The sequence below is a fragment of the Heptranchias perlo genome, chromosome 14 (genome assembly GCF_035084215.1).
Source record: "Heptranchias perlo isolate sHepPer1 chromosome 14, sHepPer1.hap1, whole genome shotgun sequence".
In the NCBI taxonomy this organism is placed as follows: domain Eukaryota; kingdom Metazoa; phylum Chordata; class Chondrichthyes; order Hexanchiformes; family Hexanchidae; genus Heptranchias; species Heptranchias perlo.
The window spans coordinates 65486960-65511121 of record NC_090338.1 but is presented as its reverse complement, the minus strand read 5'-3'; the positions used below and the strand labels follow the sequence as shown (position 1 = coordinate 65511121).

The 24162-nt window shown below is 43.6% G+C and overlaps 1 protein-coding gene across 1 annotated transcript in view; it reads left to right on the top strand.

Annotated features, from left to right (window-relative positions):
• The window catches only part of LOC137332588 (dedicator of cytokinesis protein 2-like), a 555930-nt gene that overhangs the window by 156306 nt on the left and 375462 nt on the right, over nt 1-24162 (top strand). Inside the window, exons 21-24 of the mRNA XM_067996525.1 lie at nt 8664-8764; nt 12794-12928; nt 16734-16842; nt 20876-20946. Of these exons, the coding sequence (XP_067852626.1) occupies nt 8664-8764; nt 12794-12928; nt 16734-16842; nt 20876-20946 (416 nt within the window). The remainder of the gene's footprint in view (nt 1-8663; nt 8765-12793; nt 12929-16733; nt 16843-20875; nt 20947-24162) is intronic.

Here is a 24162-nt window from a genome sequence, read left to right as displayed (position 1 = left end):
CGATGGCCTGCCCAATGATCCAAAGCACGGTCTCCTCCATGGGGGTGAGGCCGTGTAGGTGTTCCCGTCCTCCCTCAGGTCTCTCCTGCTGCCGGCTGTTATGCGCCACCTTCTCCTGCAAGACAGAGGTCAGTGAGTATCCTGCAAGGTGTCTGGGTGATGCGCCTGTCATGGTTGAATAGCTACCAGTGTGTGTGACCTGTGAGTGATGGTTGTGTGGCCTGCAAGTGTGGTACTATGTGCAGCATGCCAAGTGCATGGGCAGTGGATGGGCAGTGTTTGTTGGTGGGTGGGTGATGGGGGTGTGTGATGCGTAGAGCAGTGGTGCAGCTGGTTGACACTTGCATTCACTCACATTGACCACTCGTGTCAAATCATTGAACTTCTTTCAGCACTGCACCCACGTGCGTGGTGCCATGCTCCTGGCGTTCACTTCCTGGGCCACAGCCTGCCATTGTCTGGGAAGCTGGAGTCTGGAGGGTCTTCTGCCACCCTGCGGGTACATGTTGGCCCTCCTTTTGTCCACCCTCTCCACCAGGGCCTCCAGTGCATCATCGGAGAAGAGTGGTCCCGCCATCCCTCCTCCCAGTAGACTGTGCACCTGCCCTTTAAAATGTACACCTGCACCTTTAAGAGGTGCAGGCTGCCTGTGACGAGTGCTGGCCACACCCCATTTCGGGCTTCCTGATTCTCCGTGCAGCCTCTCAGCAGCGCGGGTAGAGCTGGCTGCACGGAGGAATTGTTCTAATTAGCAGGCAGCATGAAGTTCACGTTCTGCCTGCGCAGGAAGCACCGGGCCCGGGTTAGTGGCGGATCACGGTACCCGCACCCGGTTTGTGGCCTTATCCAATTTAACTCCCATAACGTTTAATTTTGGTCCATCGATCTCAGTGTAGGAATCATTTTCCCTGTTTGCATCAATGTATAAGTGTCCTTTTAGGCATTAGAGTGGATACAATCTTAGATGCAAGGTCTAATGGAGCAGAGTCTATTCAAACACCAGCCTATTTATCTCACCCAAGCCATTTTCCTGATTTAAATTCGTCAAAGTACAACCAGTCAATTTGTAGTCAGACTGAATCTTCAATTTTTTTCCCTGAATTTTTGCTCATCAAGGTGAGGGATGTTAGAACTGGGCAATGGAACACTTTATATTTCAGCGACGCCCACATCCCATGAACGAATAAAAAAAAAGATACCCAGGCCCTGATTTTAAACTCACCCGCTGCTGCAGAAATTAGGCCCGGGATATTTAAACTCCCAGGCCTCATTAACAGGCTGATGGTTCACTTTCTGCTTTGGTGTGTCCCGAGGACATGATAGGTGCATATAAATTTCAAGTCCTTTCATTCAATTGGTGTTGAATTTGGGAAAGTTTTATATCGCATGTTTGTGCCCACTAGGAACTGTGTTAAGACAGCCACATAAATACTGTGGCCACAAGAGCAGGTCAGAGGCTGGGTATTCTGTGGCGAATAACTCACCTCCTGACTCCCCAAAGCCTTTCCACCATCTACAAGGCACAAGTCAGGAGTGTGATGGACTCTCCACTTGCCTGGATGAGTGCAGCTCCAACAACACACAAGAAGCTCAACACCATCCAGGACAAAGCAGCCCGCTTGTCAAAGCATCCATAAACATTCACTCCCTTTACCACCGGCACACCGTGGCTGCAGTGTGTACCATCTACAGGATGCACTGCAGCAACTCGCCAAGGCTTCTTCAACAGCACCTCCCAAACCCACGACCTCTACCACCTAGAAGGACAAGGGCAGCAGGCGCATGCGAACAACACCACCTGCACGTTCCCCTCCAAGTCACACACCATCCTGACTTGGAAATATATCACCGTTCCTTCATCGTCGCTGGGTCAAAATCCTGGAACTCCCTTCCTAACAGCACTGTGAGAATACGTTCACCTCATGGACTGCAGCAGTTCAAGAAGGGAGCTCACCACCGCCTTCTCAAGGGCAATTAGGGATGGGCAATAAATGCTGGCCTCGCCAGTGACACCCACATCCCATGAATGAATTAAAAAAAAGACTGCACACATTCATTTCACATCGCAGACATGCGGAGGAGACTTTATTAGCTAATTGTTGCATGTGGATAGATTATCTATCCTTTGTATAGAAAATGCCATTTACATTGAATTACATCGAAACTACGGCACGGAAACAGGACATTCAGCCCAACTGGTCTTTGCTGGTGTTTATGCTCCACATGAGCCTCCTCCCTTCCTACTTCATCCAACCCTATCAGCATACCTTTCTATTCCTTTCTCCCTAATGTGCTTACCTAGCTTCCCTTTGAATGAATCTATGCTATTTGCCTCAACTACTTCTTGTGGTAGCGCGTTCGACATTCTTACCACTCTTTGGGTAAGGAAATTTCTCCTGAATTCCCTGTTGGATTCATTAGTGACTTTTATATTTAAGTCTTCTAGTTTTGGACTCCCCACAAGTGGAAACGTTTTCTGTACGTCTACCCTATCAAACCCTTTCATTATCTTGAAGACCTCTATCAGGCCACCCTCTCAGCCTTCTCTTTTCGAGAGAAATGAGCCTCAGCCTTTCCTGATAAGTATATCCTTTCAGTCTGATATCATCCTTCTGAATCTTTTTTGCACCTTCTCCAGTGCCTCTATATCCTTTCCACAGTTAGGAGACCAGAACTGTGCACAGTATTCCAAGTGTGGTCATAGAATCATAGAATCATAGAAGTTTACAACATGGAAACAGGCCCTTCGGCCCAACATGTCCATATCACCCAGTTTATACCACTAAGCTAGTCCCAATTGCCTGCACTTGGCCCATATCCCTCTATACCCATCTTACCCATGTAACTGTCCAAATGCTTTTTAAAAGACAAAATTGTACCCGCCTCTACTACTGCCTCTGGCAGCTCGTTCCAGACACTCACCACCCTTTGAGTGAAAAAATTGCCCCTCTGGACCTTTTTGTATCTCTCCCCTCTCACCTTAAATCTATGTCCCCTCATTATAGACTCCCCTACCTTTGGGAAAAGATTTTGACTATCTACCTTATCTATGCCCCTCATTATTTTATAGACTTGTATAAGATCACCCCTCAACCTCCTACTCTCCAGGGAAAAAAGTCCCAGTCTATCTAACCTCTCCCGATAAGTCAAACCATCAAGTCCCGGTAGCATCCTAGTAAATCTTTTCTGCACTCTTTCTAGTTTAATAATATCCTTTCTATAATAGGGTGACCAGAACTGTACACAGTATTCCAAGTGTGGCCTAACTAATGTCTTGTACAACTTCAACAAGACATCCCAACTCCTGTATTCAATGTTCTGACCAATGAAACCAAGCAAGCTGAATGCCTTCTTCACCACCCTATCCACCTGTGACTCCACTTTCAAGGAGCTATGAACATGTACTCCTAGATCTCTTTGTTCTATAACTCTCCCCAACGCCCTACCATTAACGGAGTAGGTCCTGGCCCGATTCGATCTCCCAAAATGCATCACCTCACATTTATCTAAATTAAACTCCATCTGCCATTCATCGGCCCACTGGCCCAATTTATCAAGATCCCGTTGCAATCCTAGATAACCTTCTTCACTGTCCACAATGCCACCAATCTTGGTGTCATCTGCAAACTTACTAACCATGCCTCCTAAATTCTCATCCAAATCATTAATATAAATAACAAATAACAGCGGACCCAGCACCGATCCCTGAGGCACACCGCTGGTCACAGGCCTCCAATTTGAAAAACAACCCTCTACACCCACCCTCTGTCTTCTGTCGTCAAGCCAATGTTGTATCCAATTGGCTACCTCACCTTGGATCCCGTGAGATTTAACCTTATGTAACAACCTACCATGCGGTACCTTGTCAAAGGCTTTGCTAAAGTCCATGTAGACCACGTCTACTGCACAGCCCTCATCTATCTTCTTGGTTACCCCTTCAAAAAACTCAATCAAATTCGTGAGACATGATTTTCCTCTCACAAAACCATGCTGACTGTTCCTAATCAGTCCCTGCCTCTCCAAATGCCCGTCGATCCTGTCTCTCAGAATACCCTCTAACATCTTACCCACTACAGATGTCAGGTCTAACCAAGGTTCTATACAAGTTTAACATTTGCTACTCATTAGTTCCACAGCTGAGAAATGAAGATGTCTGTACAAATTGGATTGGCAGAAACTGTTTATGATGAAGTCAGTGAATACTGTAAGAGAGAACTGTAAAGATACACACTTTAAATGAAAAGTGCTCACTCTTTAACACGTTCTAGTTAGTTTTTTTTAGTTGGTTTCCATGTGCCCAGATAATTGGTAATTGCAGGACTCCTCCATAACAAGTCTCAGGGGAAGGGGAACAGAATTAAAAATACAAAGACTAACTGCACAGTTGACAGTGCACAACTCAAGTATCCCTTTGGCTGCCATTACTATGCTGCTTGAAGCTTCGACCCTTTGTCAGTGAAATGAATGCCTTTTGGATTCAGCAAAGGACCAAATTACTGGAAAATAAAGATAATTAAAACTCATTAATTGGTATGTGTAAAAAGGAGAAGTCCTGTAAATGTAATGGTGCTTGTCCACGCAGTTGTATCCTTTAATCAATCAATTGCTATAACGATGGACTTTCAGTTGCTGAAACACATACTGTCTGCAATCAAATGTAATTGTAAAAGCTTTGCACATTGCTCATTAGGTAAGTGCAGTGCCTGGTGTGGTACGAAGCTACACCAAAAAGGAAGAACCCAGGCTGAATCCCTAATCTATGCCCATTACAAATTCTGATCTACCGTTGACACTCTCTTGGGTTCAGTGGTGTTAGTAGATACTGTAAGTAGACCCCACACCACTTTTGCTCACTCACACTGTCCAATATCAATCTCTATAATTGCGTAATCCAGGGGATGTAACAATGTGTCCCCTTTGACATACAAACTGGATATCGTGTCTTTCGCACACACACATGTGCTACACCAAACTTTCCAAAGTCAGACTGAGGACACACCTGGTGAGATGAAGCCAGATACAAATCATTAAGCTGCTTTATGTCACAGACAGCAAGTGCACTTACAAAGCAACAGTTATAATCAGACTCACTTCCTTCAATCAATACAACTTTTCTTTATCTAGTAATGCAAAATAATGAACACATTACACTGCCCCATATCAAGGGGTAATTTTGCATAACTTATTCAAAATAACTCATAACTACTCTCCTGTATCTTAATCTTCTTGCAGCATTTGTTCGACCTGACTGACTGTGTGTGTTTTTATCTCTATTTCTTACCTCCCTGTGTTCAAATTCAGAGGAGAGGACATGTGCCAGACAGCACCTGGCAAGCGCCAGGGAGTGGGGACTTCCAACACAATGGGCGTGAGGTGTTTACTGATTACTGAGACAGACTAATGAATTGATTATTATTTTTGGTCTTTGGGGAAACAATTTCAAAGCCTGGTTCATTAACACTTTAAGCACCTTTTGTGTCAATACTCTTTTTAAAAAAAACTTATGTGAATACACTTTGCTTTAAAAACCTAAAATTTAAATGTAACTCTTTTTAAAATCCTTTCAATGGAAATACGATCAATAATGTGACAGTGCCGTTACCTGATCTCTGTCAGTGTGATGGTAGAGGGTGCTCAGTGCTCCTGAAGTAATGCCAGCCAGCCATCCCACTCATGATCCCTATGTACCAACTGGTGCATGTGAACATCAGGTGTAGACTCAGCTGTGATGTCTTCCCTAGTCACACAAACTTGTCGGCACTCTGCTTCAATGGGAGTGTTCGATGGGATAGTGTAGAGGGAGTTTTACTCTGTATCTAACCAATACTGTACCTGCCTTGGGAGTGTTTGATGGAACAGTGTAGAAGGAGCTTTACTCTGTATCTAACCCATGCTGAACCTGCCTTGGTAGTGTTTGATGGGACAGTGTAGAGGGAGCTTTACTCTGTATCTAACCCATGCTGAACCTGCCCTGGGAGTGTTTGATGGGACATTGTAGAGGGAGCTTTACTCTGTATCTAACCCATGCTGAACTTGCCCTGGTAGTGTTTGATGGGACAGTGTTAGAGGGAGCTTTACTCTGTACCTAACCGGTGCTGAACCTGCCCTGGTAGTGTTTGATGGGACAGTTTAGAGGGTGCATTGCTGTTGGCCTACTCAAGGGATCCCATTCACTCTAAGCAAGACAGGGTGAGGCGCTTCCAACCCAAGAAAAATGTTACGATGTTAAAGACAAGCCCAAGCAAAGAAAGTATAAGGCGGGGCTCATTTGTTGGGGATTTGAGGTCTGCTTTAGGACCCCAGATGCTTTGGGTGGTCACCAACTCTTCATTCATTTTTTGATACAAAATACATCAGCAAACTCTACAATGAGATGCATATGATCAGAAAAAAATTGGTTCTAAATGTGTTGCTCCGCTGTCGTAACTTTGCGGGAGACCCATTTACGCGCATAATCGGCTTTTCTGCCCCACTTCTGGCGAATTTATGATGGCAGAGCGGGAGCAGTTCTGTGGAAATTCTGGGCCTTTCTGTTCGGACTGTCTGGCAGTGTAATTTTATTTGTTATGCAATTCCTACGTGGGTAAGTGCAGAGAGCTGTTTGGACCCAGGCCACACACTGCCGTGATCTTGCTTATGTAGCCTGAGCATTGGGGAATACAAACCATCTTCTTGAAAGTGTAACCTGTTGTACTGGAGGACCTATCTGGGGCAATTCCATTGTTATAAAAACCTCCTGCAGCAGCGGTTGCTTTTTGATGAACAGTTTCAAGAGCGATAAGATAGTTTTAACAGAGGGCCTCAGGGCTTCTGCACTTCCAACTAATTCTTGGTACGGGCCCTGAATCCAGCATCGCCAGCACTCCCAATTCATGTGGGAAATTTGTACTTGCAGAAAGCTAGATTTCCTACATGAATTGAAAGCATTTTCTTTTAAAACTTTGTGAGTGAAACATGACTGTGGGCGATACTGTAACTCTTTTTGTTACCAAGTTTGGATGGTGGGCAGTCCAACTTGAAAGTAGGCCATGAATCCATACAATCCAGGCACACAGCACACTGGACATAATACACGCACAGTTTAATTTTGTGTTTAAACCTGAGAATTACCCACCGAAAGACGGATTCGGGTTAAACCCAATGAAATTCATGGATGTTGACTCGAACTGCAGTTCTAGTGTGACACTTGCAACTGGTTTTCCGATCTGGTGCAGGAAGCAATTGATTTCCTCTCAGTATCAAGAGCATCGACAGTCACCTGTGTCACACAGCTGTGTGGTACGTATGATCTACAGGATGCATTGCAGCAATTCACCTTACTTTGATAGCACCTCCCAGCCCTGGGACCTTTTGCACCAAGAACAAGAGCAGCAAAATGAATGGGTACAGTAGTGTAGTGGTTATGTGACTGGACTAATAATCCAGACGCCTGGACTAATAATCCAGAGAATATGAGTTCAAATCTCACCTCAGCAGTTTGAGAATTTGAATGAAATTGTTGGATTGTCAAAAACTCAACTGGTTCACTAAAGTCCTTTAGCGAATGAAACCTCCTGCCCTTACCCAGTCTGCCCTATATGTCACTCCAGTCCCACACCAATGTGGTTGACTCTTAACTGCCACATTCTGAGAATGGATAATATTTTTATAAAAAGAATAGAGGAATACAATCACTAAGTTCTCTCCAAGTTCCCCCCCATCCTGACTTGGACATCTATTACCGTTCCTTCACCATCACTGGGTCAAAATGCTGGAATTCCCTAGTTAAGACCATTCATGGAGCACCATTAGCATAAGAGCTGCAGCAGTTCAAGGAGAAGGTTCGCCACCATCAACCCAGGACAACCAGTGCTGGACAATAAATGCGGCCTTGCCAGCATTGTATAATCCCAAAAACATATTAATGGAAACACGGATGGCCGGATAAAATTCCATAGGGAGGAAATAATGAGGAGGCCATTAATGCTACCTTTCAGCTCCTTTTAGTATTCTACTTTGTGAAGATAGTTGAAACCTGTATTGAAAGTATTTTATTTCTGTCATAGCTCCTTTCACGACCTTAGAACATCCCAAAGTGCTTTACAATGAAATACTTTTGGAGTGTGGTCACTGTTGTAATGTAGGAAACGCAGCAGCCAATTTGTGCACAGCAAGGTCCCACAAATAGAAACAAGATAAATGACCAGATTGTCTTTTTCAGTGGTGTTGCTTAAGGGATAATCATTGAATCCATCTTTCGGTGGGTAATTCTCAGGTTTAAACACAAAATTAAACTGTATGTGTATTACGTCCAGTGTGCTATGTGTCTGGATTGTATGGATTCATGGCCTACTTTCAAGTTGGACTGCCCACCATCCGAACTTGATAATTAGGACACCGAGGAGAACTCCTCTGCTCTTCTTCGAATAATTCCATGGGATCTTTCACATCCACCTGAGAGGGCAGACAGGGCCTGGGTTTAATGTCTCATCCAAATGATGGAACCTCTGACAGTGCAGCACTCCCTCAGCGTATTGAATCTTCAATAAGGAGTTAGTGAAACACGCTGCTCAAAGGAGACAATGCAGGCCCTTTAAGAGAAATTATATTTAAAAAAAACTATTGTACATATTGAACCTGTCCTTTCCCATGGTGATTGTAACATAATCATTTTTGTTTTACAGATATACATTATAGGGCTGATCGCAGACAGGAAATTCCAGCACTTCAACGCTGTCCTTGAAGCCTACATCAAACAGCACTTCAGTGCAACCTTGGCTTATAAGTACGTTCCATTCCTGTAGCTGGCAGTGCAGTAGCCTTGCTTTTAATTGGGTCATCCTTCACTGTTGCATCAGCAAAGTGTAACAATTTGCAGCTTACAGTTAGACCAACAAGGGGCTTAAAAATCATGCTGAGTGTTTCCCTCCAGCTAGGTGAGCACTGTTAATAGAAGTGCACTCTATGGAGTGAAAATTTATGACCAGTATTAGAATAATTGAGAGGACAAGTGCTTCTCATCTTCTTCATCTACGGTAGACGAAGAGAGAATGTTGCCACTTGTGGGGGAATCCAAAACTAAGGGCCATAAATATAAGATAGTCACTAATAAATCCAATAAGGAATTCAGGAGAAACTTCTTTACCCAGAGAGTGGTTAGAATGTGGAACTTACTACCACATGGAGTAGTTGAGGCGAATAGCACAGATGGATTTAAGGGGAAGCTAGATAACTAAATGAGGGAGAAAGGAATAGAAGGTATGCTGATAGGGTCAGGTGATGTAAGATGGGAGAAGGCTCGTGTGGAACATTAACACTGGCGTGGACCAGTTGGGCCGAATGGCCTGTTTCTGTGCTGTAAATTCTGTGTAATTCTGTGTAATCAACACGGCCTACCCCAAGGAATAGTCTCCTCTCCTGTAACGAGCGAATTCTCTCTCCTTGCCTCCACTCCTCTACTGAGGGCAGCAGCTAATTTTGGGAGCATATCTCCACACGCAGGGGCAACCCTTTCATACCCTGTCCAAGTGGTCGTTCTTCACGCGTGTCTGCCAGTGCCAACTAACTGGGATCATACATGGAGAAAAGCCACTTGGGTAAGGTACTGAAGATGGCTGGCGTCCATGGAGTCACCGCTTTTGAGGGAGAAGGGATGAAAATTGGAAAGGTGAACAAAAAGCAAAAAGAGAACATTTCAGATCGTAAGAAGGGCAGCATCACAGGTATCGCTGGGAATGAATCCAAATATTTAGACCATGAACTCAAGAGCTACTGCAGCTGCACCTCACTGCCGACTTTCAGCATTTCACATGGACAGCCAGCATTTTGGGGGTCGTGGTCAGTGTTTGCTGACTAATAACACCACTGATCAGGGCCCCTTTCCCTGTAGCTCCACGTCCACCCACCTATGGCACACAGAGGCCACAATCCTTGCCATTGCATGAGGAACGGTGTTGAGAGAAGGTGAGACCAAGTCCGATGTAATGGAAGCTGGACTCAGTGTAGGAGTGACACCGAGTGACTGTTGGGGTATTAATACCAATTAAAACAATGGGAATGAATGGCAGTGAAAGAGGGCAAAGAGATAGCAATGAAAGGGGGAGGGAAGGCGAAATGGATAGTATTGCAGGAGAGGGATTTGGGGGCATAGGTTGGGGAGCGGTGTTGTGGAATGGGGAGCAAGGAGAGTGGCAGCATTAATTGACAGAATAGGCAGGGTGAGTGCCAAAGGGTGGGAGGGTGGAGCAGAGCGCCAGGTTGAATTGAGGGAGACAAGTGTCAGCATGTGGACCAGCAATGTTAAAGAAGAAAAGAATTTCCTCTTTTGCCTTTCACATACTTATGTTTTTTTCCCCTTCAGTACAAGTGAAGGATGTTGTGCATACTAGCACTTAAGATGGAATTATTGCCTTCACATTTTGAGGTTGTTCTTGAATGGTCAACATTTTGAAGCTTTTTCTGAAGTTGTTGGTCTGCTTTTGCTCGTTTTCTAGGTTGGCATGTATGTCAACATTCTGTACTAATTAGTAAAATATCTGTGTGGAAAACAAATGTCCAAAACACTGGTGGAAAAGCTTCCAATGTTGCTTCTTTCTCCTGTGTAGCTGGATCCCGGACAGCTCCTTCATCTGAAACTTGGTTTCTTGTGTCGTTAAGATCAACTACAGAGTTATTTATCACTTTACTGAATTAGGGTTGTTGGAGTATGCAGGAGGCCATTGGGTTTGTCCTCCGGTACCCTATTACAAATTCAGGTCCACCATAGATACCTTCTTGAGTTCAGTGGAATCAGTTGTTCCTATAGGAGGTTTGAATGGCTTACTTTAAATGTGAGTGGATTCACACTGCTCTATTTCCACTTGTATGGTAGTGGGACCCAGGAGTGTAACAGTGAAACACCCTTGTGACCTGGACCGGATCTTCTGGTCTTTCATAACTGTAGATCTTCAATCTCTCCTATGGCAGACTAAGCAAACATTAGATGAGGCGAAGTTTGGTTTGAATCAAAACTTACTTTTTTACACAGTAAGGCAGACATACAGAGCAAAGGGAGTGATCAGTGTCACTTAGTTCAATCAGAACAACTTATATTCACATAAAGATACAAAATAAAGAACATACCATGCTACCCCACATCAGTGGGACTTCTTACTTAATTCACAGCATAATCTCTCTGCACCCTGTCCTGTAGTCTAGAGCAGAACCTCTCTCCTTATAGTCTCCCATCTTCTTTTAACCTTCGCGCAGCATTTCAATCTGACTATCTATGCTGTCTGTTTCTAAAAACCTTTTGCTGTTTGCGTCCCAATTTTTTAAAAGCCTCTCTCATGGACAAACAGAGATGAAAGGGTTTTCCAACACTTCATTGAGAGGTGTCTTTCTGAATACCCAGACTAGCTAGCAAATCGCCTATTGTTTGTCCCCAGGAGAAATGACACCCCATTTAGCTTATTGATCATCTGGGTGCCTTTTTTTAAAAAAACTCGTAAGAATATATATTGCTTTTGAAACCCTCTAGCATTAGAGGTAACTCTTTAACCAAATTCCTTTTTGAGGAAACATGATCAAAAAATGTCCAGAAAAGTGACACACCCAAAGGACAAATTTTAAAGAGACATCACAAGATAAATAGAGAAATCTATTCAGCTATATCATTCAAAAAAAAGCTAGAGATCCCCTCATCGGGACAGTTTCTTAAATGATTCCAGGGTTTTCACCTACCTGGAAGTACATCACATATCATGATGACCTTTATGCAAAGAACTTCCTGATATCAGTCTGAAATTTGCCTTTTGCTAATTTGAACCTGTGCCCTTTGTCCTCTGGTCACTGTTTAATCCAAAGTACCTTTATAGATTTACCCCTTTCTATACAATATTTTATTTACTTCACAAGACCATAGTCAATACCTTTCAAGGTTTAAAATCTCAAGCTTTTCCAGTCTTCCCTCATAGAGGCTAGTCTTATGGCTCCTCTTGTAGCACTTTGAGGGCTTGAATGCCTCCCTTGTGTCTTAGTGACCAGAAATGGACCAAGCACTCAAGGTATGGCCTAACCTTAATACTGCACAGTTGCAGCAAGACTTCCTCATAACTTGCACCCTACTGTTTTGGCGTTAGCCATGGCTCAGTGGTAGTGGTCTTGCCTGTGAATCAGAGGTTGTGGGTTCAAAACCCACTTCAGGGACTTGAGCACAATATCTAGGCTGACATTCCAGTGCAGTACTGAGGGAGTGCTGCACTGTCGTGGGTGCCGTCTTTCGGATGAGACGCTAAACCAAGGCCCCGTCTTCCCTCCCAGGTGGATGTAAAAGAATCCATGGAAGTATTTCGAAGAAGAGTAGGGGAGTTCTCCCTGGTGTCCTAGCCAATATTTATCCCTCAACCAACATAATTAAAAAACAGATTATCTGGCCATTATCACATTGCTGTTTGTGGGATCTTGCTGAAAAATTGGCTGCTGCGTTTCCCTACATTACAACAGTGACTACACTTCAAAAGTACTTAATTGGTTGTAAAGCACTTTGGGAGGTCCTGAGGTCAGGAAAGGCGTTATATAAATGCAAGTCTTTCTTTCTTTATATAATTCAGCATTCTATTTGCTCTATTAAGTAGTGCTTTTCAGTTGCTGGACATGTTAAATGCCAAGTCTTCAAATTCCCCTAAATCTCTTTCAGTACATCCATAGTTATTTCAACAAATAATACAATTGAAAAAAAATCAAAATCATACATGTACAGAAATCAAATTATCGACAAGTGTACAATTTTTTTTAACATGACATTCTTCATTTTGTTCCGTGAATCTTACTCTAGAAAACTGATGACAGTGTTGAAAAACTACCTGGATATATGTAGTGAAGGCAAGCAGTGTGAACCAATCTTACGGACTTTGAAAGCACTAGAGTACATCTTTAAGTTCATAGTGAGGTCACGATCGTTATTTGCACAGTAAGTTCCAGATATTGATTTACTTCCTTTATTAATTGAACATCTTAACTTTTCATTACCTTAATCAGACTGCTTGTTTAAAATATATATATTTTTAAGTATTTACTGTTTAATTTAAAAAATGGGTTTTAGAAGGAGATCCATAAGCTGTCAGAATTTAATAAAGTAAGCACTTTGGTTATCAATCAGCCAAAAATACTACTTGATCACTATTAAATGTAAATTGGACAGGCGTACAGGGTATTTGCATGGAGGGCTCCACTGAATCCCAATACAAAGGGATACAAAGCAGCTGCCAAAGCCAGCACCAGTTAGAAAGAGGCATAAACTTGTTCTCAATAATGGACAATAAAGCTCATTTAGCTAATGGACAATAGTGCAGTTGAGAGTGCTTCTCTAGGCATCTATACTTGAAATAGGACTGAAACATTATGATGGAGAGTCAGTAGGCAAATGATTATGTGTGGTACATAAAAGAATATTTAACCAAGTGCCTCCACTGTCATAGCTTCTCCTAGCTCATTTAGATACTCATCCATAAAGTTTAGAGTGGTAATAGGCTGCCAGTGACTGTCCTCGACAGGACTAATCAAACACTCAAGCTTTCTAAGAGTCAGCTTAGCTGTGGTGGACCTCTTGCTTCTAGTTCAAGCCCCGCTCCAGGCCTTGAGCACGTTATCTAGGTTGACACTTCAGTACAGTACTGAGGGAGGGCAGTGCAATCAGAAGTGTTGTCCTGTAGATACTGGTTCCAGTGGTCATTTAAAGAAATTATACTACAAAACAATTCATTATGTGTGAACTGTGTTGAAATGTTTCTGAGAGACGATATAAGATCCTATATGAATGCAAATCATTCATTAATGAGGATAGTGTGTCCATGTTATTTCAAAACCTACTTCTATAAAAAGAATTTGTATTGATGTAGCATCTTCTTACATTTCTCATGAAATCCCAAAGCATTTTTTTTTAATGGAGTCACTTGGTATGTGGGTAAACACAGCAAGATCCCACAAACAGTAAGTGAGATGAATGGCCAGTTAATCTGTCTTTGGTGTTGTTGGTTGAGGACAGAATGTTGGCTAGGATAATGGGCGAACTCCCAACTCTTACTTGAATGGTGCCGTGCGATCGTTAATGTCCACCTGATCTATTGGAACAGGAAGACAGGACCTTGGGTTTAACGTCTCTTCTGAAGGACAGAAAACAAATGCGTTTTGAATAATACACAAATGGAAATTACCTTGGAATCTGGCTGAGACTGGAAAAAGCAAATTTTGATTAAGAGAAGACAACCGTGCAAACTATTCCAATCTCGAGAGATTGATTTCAATGTTTTCTATGTCTGGAACTCTCTTCCAAAACCGGTCTGCCTTGCTACTTCATTTGCTGACTTCAAAAACCTCCCAAGAACCTTTCCTTTTCGATCATGGTTCCTTTACCTTTGCCAAATCCCTTGTTTTCCTATTGGTGGGTAGTGTTCTCGCATCGGAGTCAGAAAGTCATGGCTTCAAGTCCCCCTCCAGAGACTTAAGCACATAATTTAGGCTGACACTCCAGTGCAGTACTGAGGGAATGCTGCACTGTAAAAGCTGCTGTCTTTCAGATGAGATGTTAAACCAAAGCCCTGCCTGCCCTCTCAGGTGGAAAATCCCATGGCAATATTTCGAAGAAGAGCAGGGGAGTTCTCCCCAGTGTCCTGGCCAATATTTATCCCTCAACTAACACCACTAAAACAGATTATTCAGGTAATGTATTTCATTGCTGTTTGTGGGACCTTGCTGTGCATAAATTGGCTGCTGCATTTCCCTACGTTACAACAGTGACTACACTTCAAAAGTACTTCATTGACTGTAAAGCACTTTGGGATGTTCTGAGGTTGTGAAAGGTGCTATATAAATGCAAATTATTTCCTTTGTTAAAGCTCTGACCACAAGTTTTGGTCAGAGGGTGGCCAATGTAATACCTCTGTTCAAAAAGAGGAAAAGCAATAAACCAGGTAATTGTACACCAGTCAGACTAATATCACCAGTAGGTTAGTTTCTAGAGACAGTGATACAGGTTAGAATCAATACCAACCCAGAACATGGGTTAATTATGAACAGTCATAATGGACTTGTAAAAGGCAAATTGCATCTAACAAATGTAAACATTCTTTGAGGAAATAACAGAGTGTACTGATAAAGGAAATGCAGTGGATGTCGGACTTTTAAATGGCCTTTGATAAGGTGCCGTAATGGAGGCTTTTTGATCAATATAGCGTTAGTCTTATTGAGGATTGAGCGAGGACAAAAGAGAGAGAAAAGGGAGAGAGAGAAAAAAAAAGGGTAGGATTTTTTTTAGGCAAACGGTGGTTAGGACATGGAATGCCCTAGAAAAGCAGAATCCATCATGGCTTTTAAAAGGAAAGTGGGTAAATATTTAAAAAAGAAAACTTTAAAAGGGCATGAGAAGAGAACACGGGAATGGGGCTAAGTGGAATGCTCTTTCGAAGAACCAGCACAAGTGCGATGGCCTCCTAAGCTAAAATTCCACAATTCTATATTCATGCAAACATTTCTCTTGCCCCCACCATAACATTTCTTTGTTTTCAATCACTGTTACAAGACGATTGCTCCTCTGAACGTTCCTCTTTTGTTTCTTCCAAACTCTAAATATTAAACCTACGCACTTCTCTTCCTCATTGAATCCTCACTGTATTGAATTCAATACTCATCCCAGCACCTCCTACTCTAACTCAATATTTCCCCCCCAGATCTCAAAAACATGGAAGTCCTTACCTCTCTCAGTTTTCAACTTCAAAACCCAAGATGACACTTCATTGGTCTTTCTGTTTGACCTTAACCTTCTCTCCACTTTTCAAACCTTTGGCATCCTGCTCTATGGGTCTTGGTCCTCCACATTGATTTCCAATTTGCAGAAATAAAACAGTCCTAGGAATTCCAGCTTCAGTTGAAATTTTACACTTGGACCACCCTTAGATGTTGAGTTGCCAATGAGTTGGATCCTCAGACTTGGAGCAGAGGCAATAAAGGAGGAAAAGGACCCATGTATTCCAGCCACACTTCAACACCCTTCAACTGATTAGATTTAGAATGGTTTTGGCAGAGGGTGTGGAGTTAGCCTCACTGCCCTGCCAGACCCTTCAGCTAGAGGCCAAGAGAATATATTAAAAGAGGATTGAACAAACATCCAACAATTAATACAAAAATGCTTGTCTGTATTAATATAGTCCATGCCCACAACAGGCCTTGCACTTCCTTTGTCAGTAATGCTCTACTTTCCCATAAATGTTCACAAATTCTCGTGTTAATGAAGATTATGCTAATGAAGAGGTGATCTCATAGAAACATATAAAATTCTTAGAGGGCTTGACAGGGTAAATGCTGAGAGGCTGTTTCTCCTGGCTGGAGAGTCCAGAACTAGGGGTCATTGTTTCAAGATAAGGTGTTGGCCATTTAGGACCGAGATGAGGAAACATTTATTGACTCAGAGGGTTTTGAATCTTTGGAATTTTCTACCCCAGGGGGTTGTGGATACCCAGTCACTGAGTACACTCAACAACAACTGAGAACAATAGATTTTTGGATACTAAGGGAATCAAGGGATGTGGGGATTGGGCGAGAAAGTGGAGTTGAGGTCGACGATCAACTATGATCTTGTTGAATGGTACAGCAGGCTTGAGGGGCCATCTGGCCTACTCTTGCTCCTACTTCTTATTCTCTTATAAACACCAACACAGTTGATGCTTTAGAAATGCATTTCTTTTCCCCGCTAACTACAAAAACCTTTCTCTTTGTCCTAGACTTTATGAAGAGAAGGAACAGGCCGAGTTTGAAGAATCACTGAAAAAACTGTTTGAATCCATCAACAACCTGATGAAAAGTCAGCAAGCGACCACAATTCTGCTACAGGTTAGACGGCTATTGTACAGATGACAGTTGGGACTGAGCTATCTATACAGGGATTGTGCAATAAGGTAATGGAAGAGATTGCTGGCAACAGGATGTATTCACTTCGCAATTATCCATAGGGAAGAGATACACATGTCCATGCCAATTATCATAGAATCGCAGAAACAGCACAGAAGGAGGCCATTCGGCCCATTGTGCCAGTGCCGGCTCTTTGAAAGAGCTATCTAATTAGTCCCAATCTCCTGCTCTTTTCCAATAGTCCTGCAAATTTTTCCTTTTCAAGTATATATCCAAGTCCCTTTAGAAAGTTACCATTGAATCTGCTTCCTCCACCCTTTCAGGCAGTGAATTCCAGATGATAACAACTCGCTGCATAAAAAAAATTCTCCTAATTTCGACCCTGGTCCTTTTGCCAATCATCTTAAATCTGTGTTCTCTGGTTACCGACCCTCCTGCCAGTGGAAACAGTTTCTCTTTATGTACTGTATCAAAACCCCTCAGAAGTTTGAACACCTGCATTAACTCTCCCGTTAACCTTTAGTGATCTATTTAAATCATAGAATCATAGAAATTTATGGCACAGAAGGAGACCATTAGGCCCATCATGTCTGTGCCGGCCGAAAAAGAGCTATCCAGCCTAATCCCACTTTCCAGCTCTTGGTCCGTAGCCTTGTAGGTTATGGCAGTTCAAGTGCACATCCAAGTACTTTTTAAATGAGTTGAGGGTTTCTGCCCTTTCAGGCAGTGAGTTCCAGACCTCCACCACCCTTCTGGGTGAAAAATATTCTCCTCAACTCCCCTCTATTCCTTCTACCAAATACTTTAAATCTATGCCCCCTGGTTATTGACCCTTCTGCGAAGGGAAATAGGTCCTTCCAATCCACTCTATCTAGGCCCCTCATAACAGCCTCCTCTGTTCCAAAGAAAACAACCCCAGTCTATCCAATATTTCCTCATAGCTAAAATTCTTCAGTCCTGGCAACATCCTTATAAATCTCCTTTGTACTCTCTCTAGTGCAGTCACATCTTTCCTGTAATGTGGTTACCAGAACCGAATGCAGTACTCTAGCTGTGGCCTAAGTAGTGTTTTATACTAGCATAACCTCCCTGCTCTTATATTCTATGCCTTGGCTAATAAAGGAAAGTATCCTGTATGCCTTCTTAATCACCTTCAACACCTGTCCTGCTACCTTCAGGGATCTGTGGACATGCACGACACTTCTCAGTATCCTCCCATTTATTGTGTATTCCCTTCCCTTGTTTGCCCTCCCCAAATGCATTACCTCAAACTTCTCCAGATTGAATTCCATTTGCTACATTCCTGCCCACCTGACCAGTCCATTGATATCTTCCTGCAGTCGACAGCTTTCTTCCTCACTGTCAACCACATGGCCAATTTTTGTGTCTTCTGCAAACTTCTTAATCATGTCTCCTACATTTAAGTCTAAATCATTGATATATACCACAAAAAGCAAGGGACCTAGTACTGAGCCCTGCGGAACCCCACTGGAAACAGCCTTCCCGTCACAAAAACACCCGTCGACCATTACCCTTTGCTTTCTGCCACTGAGCCAGTTTTGGATTCAATTTGCCACTTTCCCTTGGATCCCATGTGCTTTTACTTTTCTGACCAGTCTGCCATGTGGGACCTTGTCAAAAGCCTTGCTGAAATCCATGTAGACTACATCAAACGCGCTACTCTCATCAACCCTCCTTGTTACTTCCTCAAAAAATTCAATCAAGTTAGTCAGACATGACCTTCCCTTAACAAATCCATGCTAACTGTCCTTGATTAATCCGTGCCTTTCTAAATGACGATTAATATTGTCCCTCAGAATTATTTCCAGTAATTTGCCCATTACCGAGGTTAGGCTGACAGGCTAGTAATAACTCGGTCTATCCCGTTCTCCCTTTTTAAACAATGGTACAATGTTAGCAGTCCTCCAGTCTTCCGGCACCATGTCTGTAGCCAGAGAGGATTGGAAAATGATGGTCAGAGCCTCCGCTATTTCCTCCATTGCTTCCCTTAGCAGCCTGGGGTACATTTCATCTGGGCCTGGCGATTTACCTGCTTTCAGAGATGCTAAACCCCTTAACATTTCCTCTCTCACTATATTCATCCCATCCAATATTTCACACTCCTCCTCCTTAACTACAATATCTGCATCGTCCCGCTCTTTTGTGAAGACATACGCAAAGTATTCATTAAGAACCATACCCATGTCTTCTGCCTCCATGCATAGGTTACCTTTTACTTGCCAACATTTTTTCATGCCCTCTCTTTGCTTTCCTAATTTCCTTTTTAATTTCACCCCTGCACTTTCTATACTCCTCTAGGCTTTCTGCAGTATTGAGCTCTCGGTATCTGACATAAGCTTCCCTTTTTTGCCTTATCCTACACTGTATGCTCCTTGACTTCCAGGGGGCTCTAGATTTTTCTTAGTGGGAACATAATTGCTCTGAACCCTCACTATCTCCTTGAATGCCTCCCACTGCTTTGACACTGATTTACCTTCAAGTAGCTGTTTCCAGTCCGCTTTTGATAAATCACATCTCAGCTTAGTAAAATTGGCCTTTCCCCAGTTGAGAACTTTTACTCCTGTTCTATCTTTGTCCTTTTCCATAGCTCCGCTAAATCTAACTGAATTATGATCACTACCACCAAAATGCTCCCTCAATGATACTCCTTCCACCTGCCCAGCTTCATTCCTTAAAATTAAATCCAGAACTGTCCTCTGTCTTGTTGGGCTTGCTACGTACTGTCTAAAAAAAGGTCTCTTGAATTCATTTTAAGAATTCTGCTTCCTCTATACCTTTTACACTGATTGTATCTCAGTTAATGTTAGGGTAGTTAAAATCCCCTACTATTACTGCCCTATTGTTTTTGCACTTCTCAGACATTTGCCTACATATTTGCTCTTCTAGCTCCCTCTGTTTGGGGGTCTATAGTACTCTCCCAGCAGTGAAATATAAATCTATTTCATATTCAGAATTTAATCATACTGTTTGGTCAGATGTGCTTGTCTCAATAATTGGTTTCAAACTTCAGTCCCATTTTCTTCACTCCCCCTTCTCTCCTACAACAGTGACTCATGTTGGGACAACTCCATGGGCATCGGCAATCCTTCAGGACCTTGTCCATATGTTGACACATGAGCCTGGGGGTGATTATTAGTAAGCTATTTGATTATATGGGGTAAGGGAGGGGAAGAAAGAGAAGGGTTGCACTGACCAACCTTTGTCACCTCCAGACTTGATTATTCCAATGCTCTCCTTGCTGGCCTTCCTACATCCACTTTCCATAAACTCCAACTTTTCCAAAACGCAACTGCCTGTATCCTATCCCGCACCAAGTCCTGCTCACCCATCACCTCTATCCTTGCTGACCAACACTATCTCCTTGTTCTTCAATGCATTCAATTAAAAATCCCCATCTTTCAAAGCCCCTCACCCAACAATTTTTTTAATGTTATTGATAACTAGGGCAAGTAATGTAATGCAGAGGAATATCCCTTGAATCACTACACATCCCAAACAGCATCATTTGGTACCCAAGTACTGCAATTTTACACTTAAAAAGTCGCAAAGGCAGTGAAAAAAGTTTTGAACAAATCAAGGCACACAGTGAGTGCATTGTTTGAACCGAGCTTTCAGTTTGTGATAGGTTGATGGACATGAGGATCCATCAAGCTCTCGCCCTCAAACATTCCTTCTGAAGTAAAATCGATTTACTCAAAACTGGCATCAAAGGGGAATCGGAAGCAGCAATTCTGCTCGAGCTGCACAGCTCTGCCGTTAAAATGGTGAGCACGTTAGAAATGTAGCAAGGGAGGGGCGTAACCTTACCTGCGGCATGGAACAACCCGACAGAGGTTCAAAGAATGCTTCAGAATCAGCCGCAACAGTGACAGCTTCGGTATACAAGTTATCGTCAACCCGTTGGTACTCTGGCTGTGAAGGCGATTGATGTATGAGGACTGCAGGCCTGTACAGTTTCACTAATTCATTTTTATCTTCTTTTTCCTGATCTCAGGTTGCTTCTTTGAAATACCTGCCATCAGTACTGCATGATGTGGAGACAGTCTTTGATGTCAAGTTACTGAGGTAAGATACACCCGGCTGAAGAGGCACCATCTTTATGAAGAAGTTTTTCCACAAACATCTTTTATTGTCGGGTGAGAGAGGAAAGAAGTATTTGCACTTGTATAGCTCCTGATTACATTATCTCAAAGCCTTTATCACCGTAGATTACTTTTTTATTTGGAGTGCAGTGACTGTTATGTAGGCAAAGAGAGATGAACCAGAAGAGACACGAGACATCAGTAACATCACACATAAGTCATGTGATGCTAGGTTTTTAACTTGATTTACATTATTTACATGCTCATTACCAAGAACGAAGATTGGCAAATACCAAAGGTGCCTCTTTAGAACAAGACGTTGCCCATTCAAGGACCAAATGCTACAAATGTTTTGTAAGATTTAGTTTGTAAACAGGAAAGAGCAATACCATCACATCACTGATCATCTGCCGAGGTCCAAACTTTCCCCAGTGGGACACATGGTGGGCTGCTGCCAACTCCACCGGTAACTGAGCCTCCCCAATAACTACAAGCATTCCTTTTTCTGACACATTTTGGTCTGAATTTTGGGCTCTTCATGGTGAGAGATTTCAGTGCGTGAGAATGGAACACTTTCCAGTTCAGTCATGCAGCGTCAGGACCAATCGCTCTCAGATGAAGCACAGTTAGATGCCGAGTAAATCGCCCTCTCCTCTGCTCCAAACAACATAGCTCAATCCCGATGTTAGAAGCACCCACTCCTATCCCACGGTGATATTCCCATTTCCCACACCTGCTTTCAGTGAGGTTGCCAACTGATGCCAAATTATGGGCAGTTTTTTTGCTGTAGGTTCCTTGCCCACACAAATTCATTTCTCATAGGATCCTTTCGGCTAACAGACGGAGGAGAGTTTCATCTCATCGGTCTGCCCTGGATTTGAACCCAGCTCCCAGCAGTGAAGGCCCAGTGTCTAATGTAGTCTTTTTAAAAAAAATAGATTTAAGACAATTTCAAAACAAGATGCTCATTTTAATAACATTCATGGTATTTACAATAAACTAGAAACACACATTAGAATGTTAAATCAAATGACGGAGAATGACCTCCAGTGTAGATACTGTGAACCGATTCATGCCTTAGAAACTGAAATTTTGGGGTCGATATTAACGACCCCACGGCGGGTGGGAGACGGTCGGGGGTTAAATCGTCAAATTCGCAAAACCTGACCCCAACCTGCCGTGCACGCACACGTTTCTGTTTTAACCGCGGCGGATAGCGGGGCGTCCGAGTAACCCGCTCCGGAGAGGCGGGTCCGTCATTATAATATTTAAATGAGGCTCCTTTCATGAGATTATGGCAGCGATTTGAAATTAACGCCTCCTGCATGGGTTTCCCGGGGTTCAGGAAACTTGTCAGTGAAATGGAGGTGAAAATGAGTGGCACTTCATGAGGATGGTTAAAGGTCAAGTGTCCCGAGATTAATAAAGGCTCAGTGCTCACAGCTGCTTTCTCAGCTCACCCTGGGAAACGGTTTGGTGAGAGTACTTGTGGTGAGAGATTTATTTGTACAGTTTGGAGGTGTTCACACAGGGAACATCAGGATTGGCAGTGCCATGGCTGCTTTCGATTGGACTTCAGATGAGGAAGACAATCAGCATCCACAGCAGCAAGGCCGTGTTGTAGAGGGAGCTACAGGTGGACAACAGAGAGGGGAGCAGCAGAGGGGTCGAGTTTGCAGGAGGCACTACTCACCTAACAGGATCTACAGACGGTCTCAGCTTCCTTGACCTCTCAGAAGAGCAGTGCTGAGACTGTCACGTCAGGTGGTCACAGACATCCACAGCCTCCTAGAAGAAGAGCTGCTCCCTGCTGGACCTGGTGGCCACGCATGCTGTGAACACTGCCCTCAATTCTTTTGCCTCTGGTTCCTTCCAGGGCGCTACCGGATACATATCAAGGGTCTTGTAGTTAGCCACACATAAAGGCAGATGACGGATAGGTTGCATGCCAGGGCTGGGAGGTATGTAAACTTCCCCTGTGATGACAATAGCCAGAATAAGCGGGCACTGGGATTTGCACTGGCTTCCCACAGGTACAGGGTGCCATCGACTGCACACACGTGGCAATCCGAGCACCACCAGATCAATCAGGAGCATTCGTCAACTGCAAGGGGTTTCATTCCATCAATTTTCAGCTGGTGTGCAACCACAAGAAGAGGTTCATGCAGGTCTGCACCAAATTTCCAGGGAGCTGCCATGATGCTTTCATCCTGCGGCAGTCCAACACCCCAGACCTGTGCATACCTGGAACCAGCCTTAAAGCATGGCTGCTAGGCGACAAAGCCTAGCTTTCAAACCTAACTGATGACTCCTCTGAGGAACCCCGCCGATGAATACCAGGAGCAGTACAATGCGAGCTATATGACAACCAGATGTGTCATCGAGCAAGCCATCGGCATGCTCAAGAGGCGCTTCTAGTGCCTGGAAAGGTACGGAAGTGCCTTGGTGAACTACGAAGCTTTCCTTTCTCATTCCCTACTGCTCCTACATGGTACTATCCCTGTGGCTTCAGCAGAAATAGAGGCAGGCTGACCCTGCTCTGACTTTTGAGGTTCTTGCAGCCCACGCCTTCTGGGTTTTGGAGCCCATGAGGCCCCATCAAACACTGCTCCACCTGCACCTGTGCAGGGGCAGACTCGGCCATGGGGCGATGAGGCAGTATGATGGGTGCTGGTTGAGGGGAGGGCAATGGGGGAGATGTGGAGACACTTTGAGTGGAGTTCCCTCTTCCATGTCCCCATTTGCTATCATCCGTCTCCTGGGCCAGTGCCACATCACTCCCACCACTCTGCTGGAGAGCAGCTTGGTGCAGATCAGTGACGCCTTGTAAGGCTACAGCTAATGTATCTGTCATCTTGTTTAAGGCAGCAGAAATATTGGTATCCATAGTTTGCACGGCTGTGGTCAGGGCCGGCAGGGACTGATTATTGCGCCGTGATTCAAGTCCCACAGAGGAGGCCACTCTACACATAGAAGACATCCTTGCAATGGCCTGCGACATCAATCCACAAATGTTTGAATGGACTCTTCCACCCTCTTGGATATTGTGGAAAGTGTGCCTGGCAGGACTGCCACTATCTCACACATTTGCTGCTGACCCTCTATCATTCTCCTTTTCATTAATGGCCCCCTGGGTTCAGCATCTCTGTCCAGCTGAACAATGATTGGAGAGGAGTGCGCTCTCCGACGCGGACTCTCT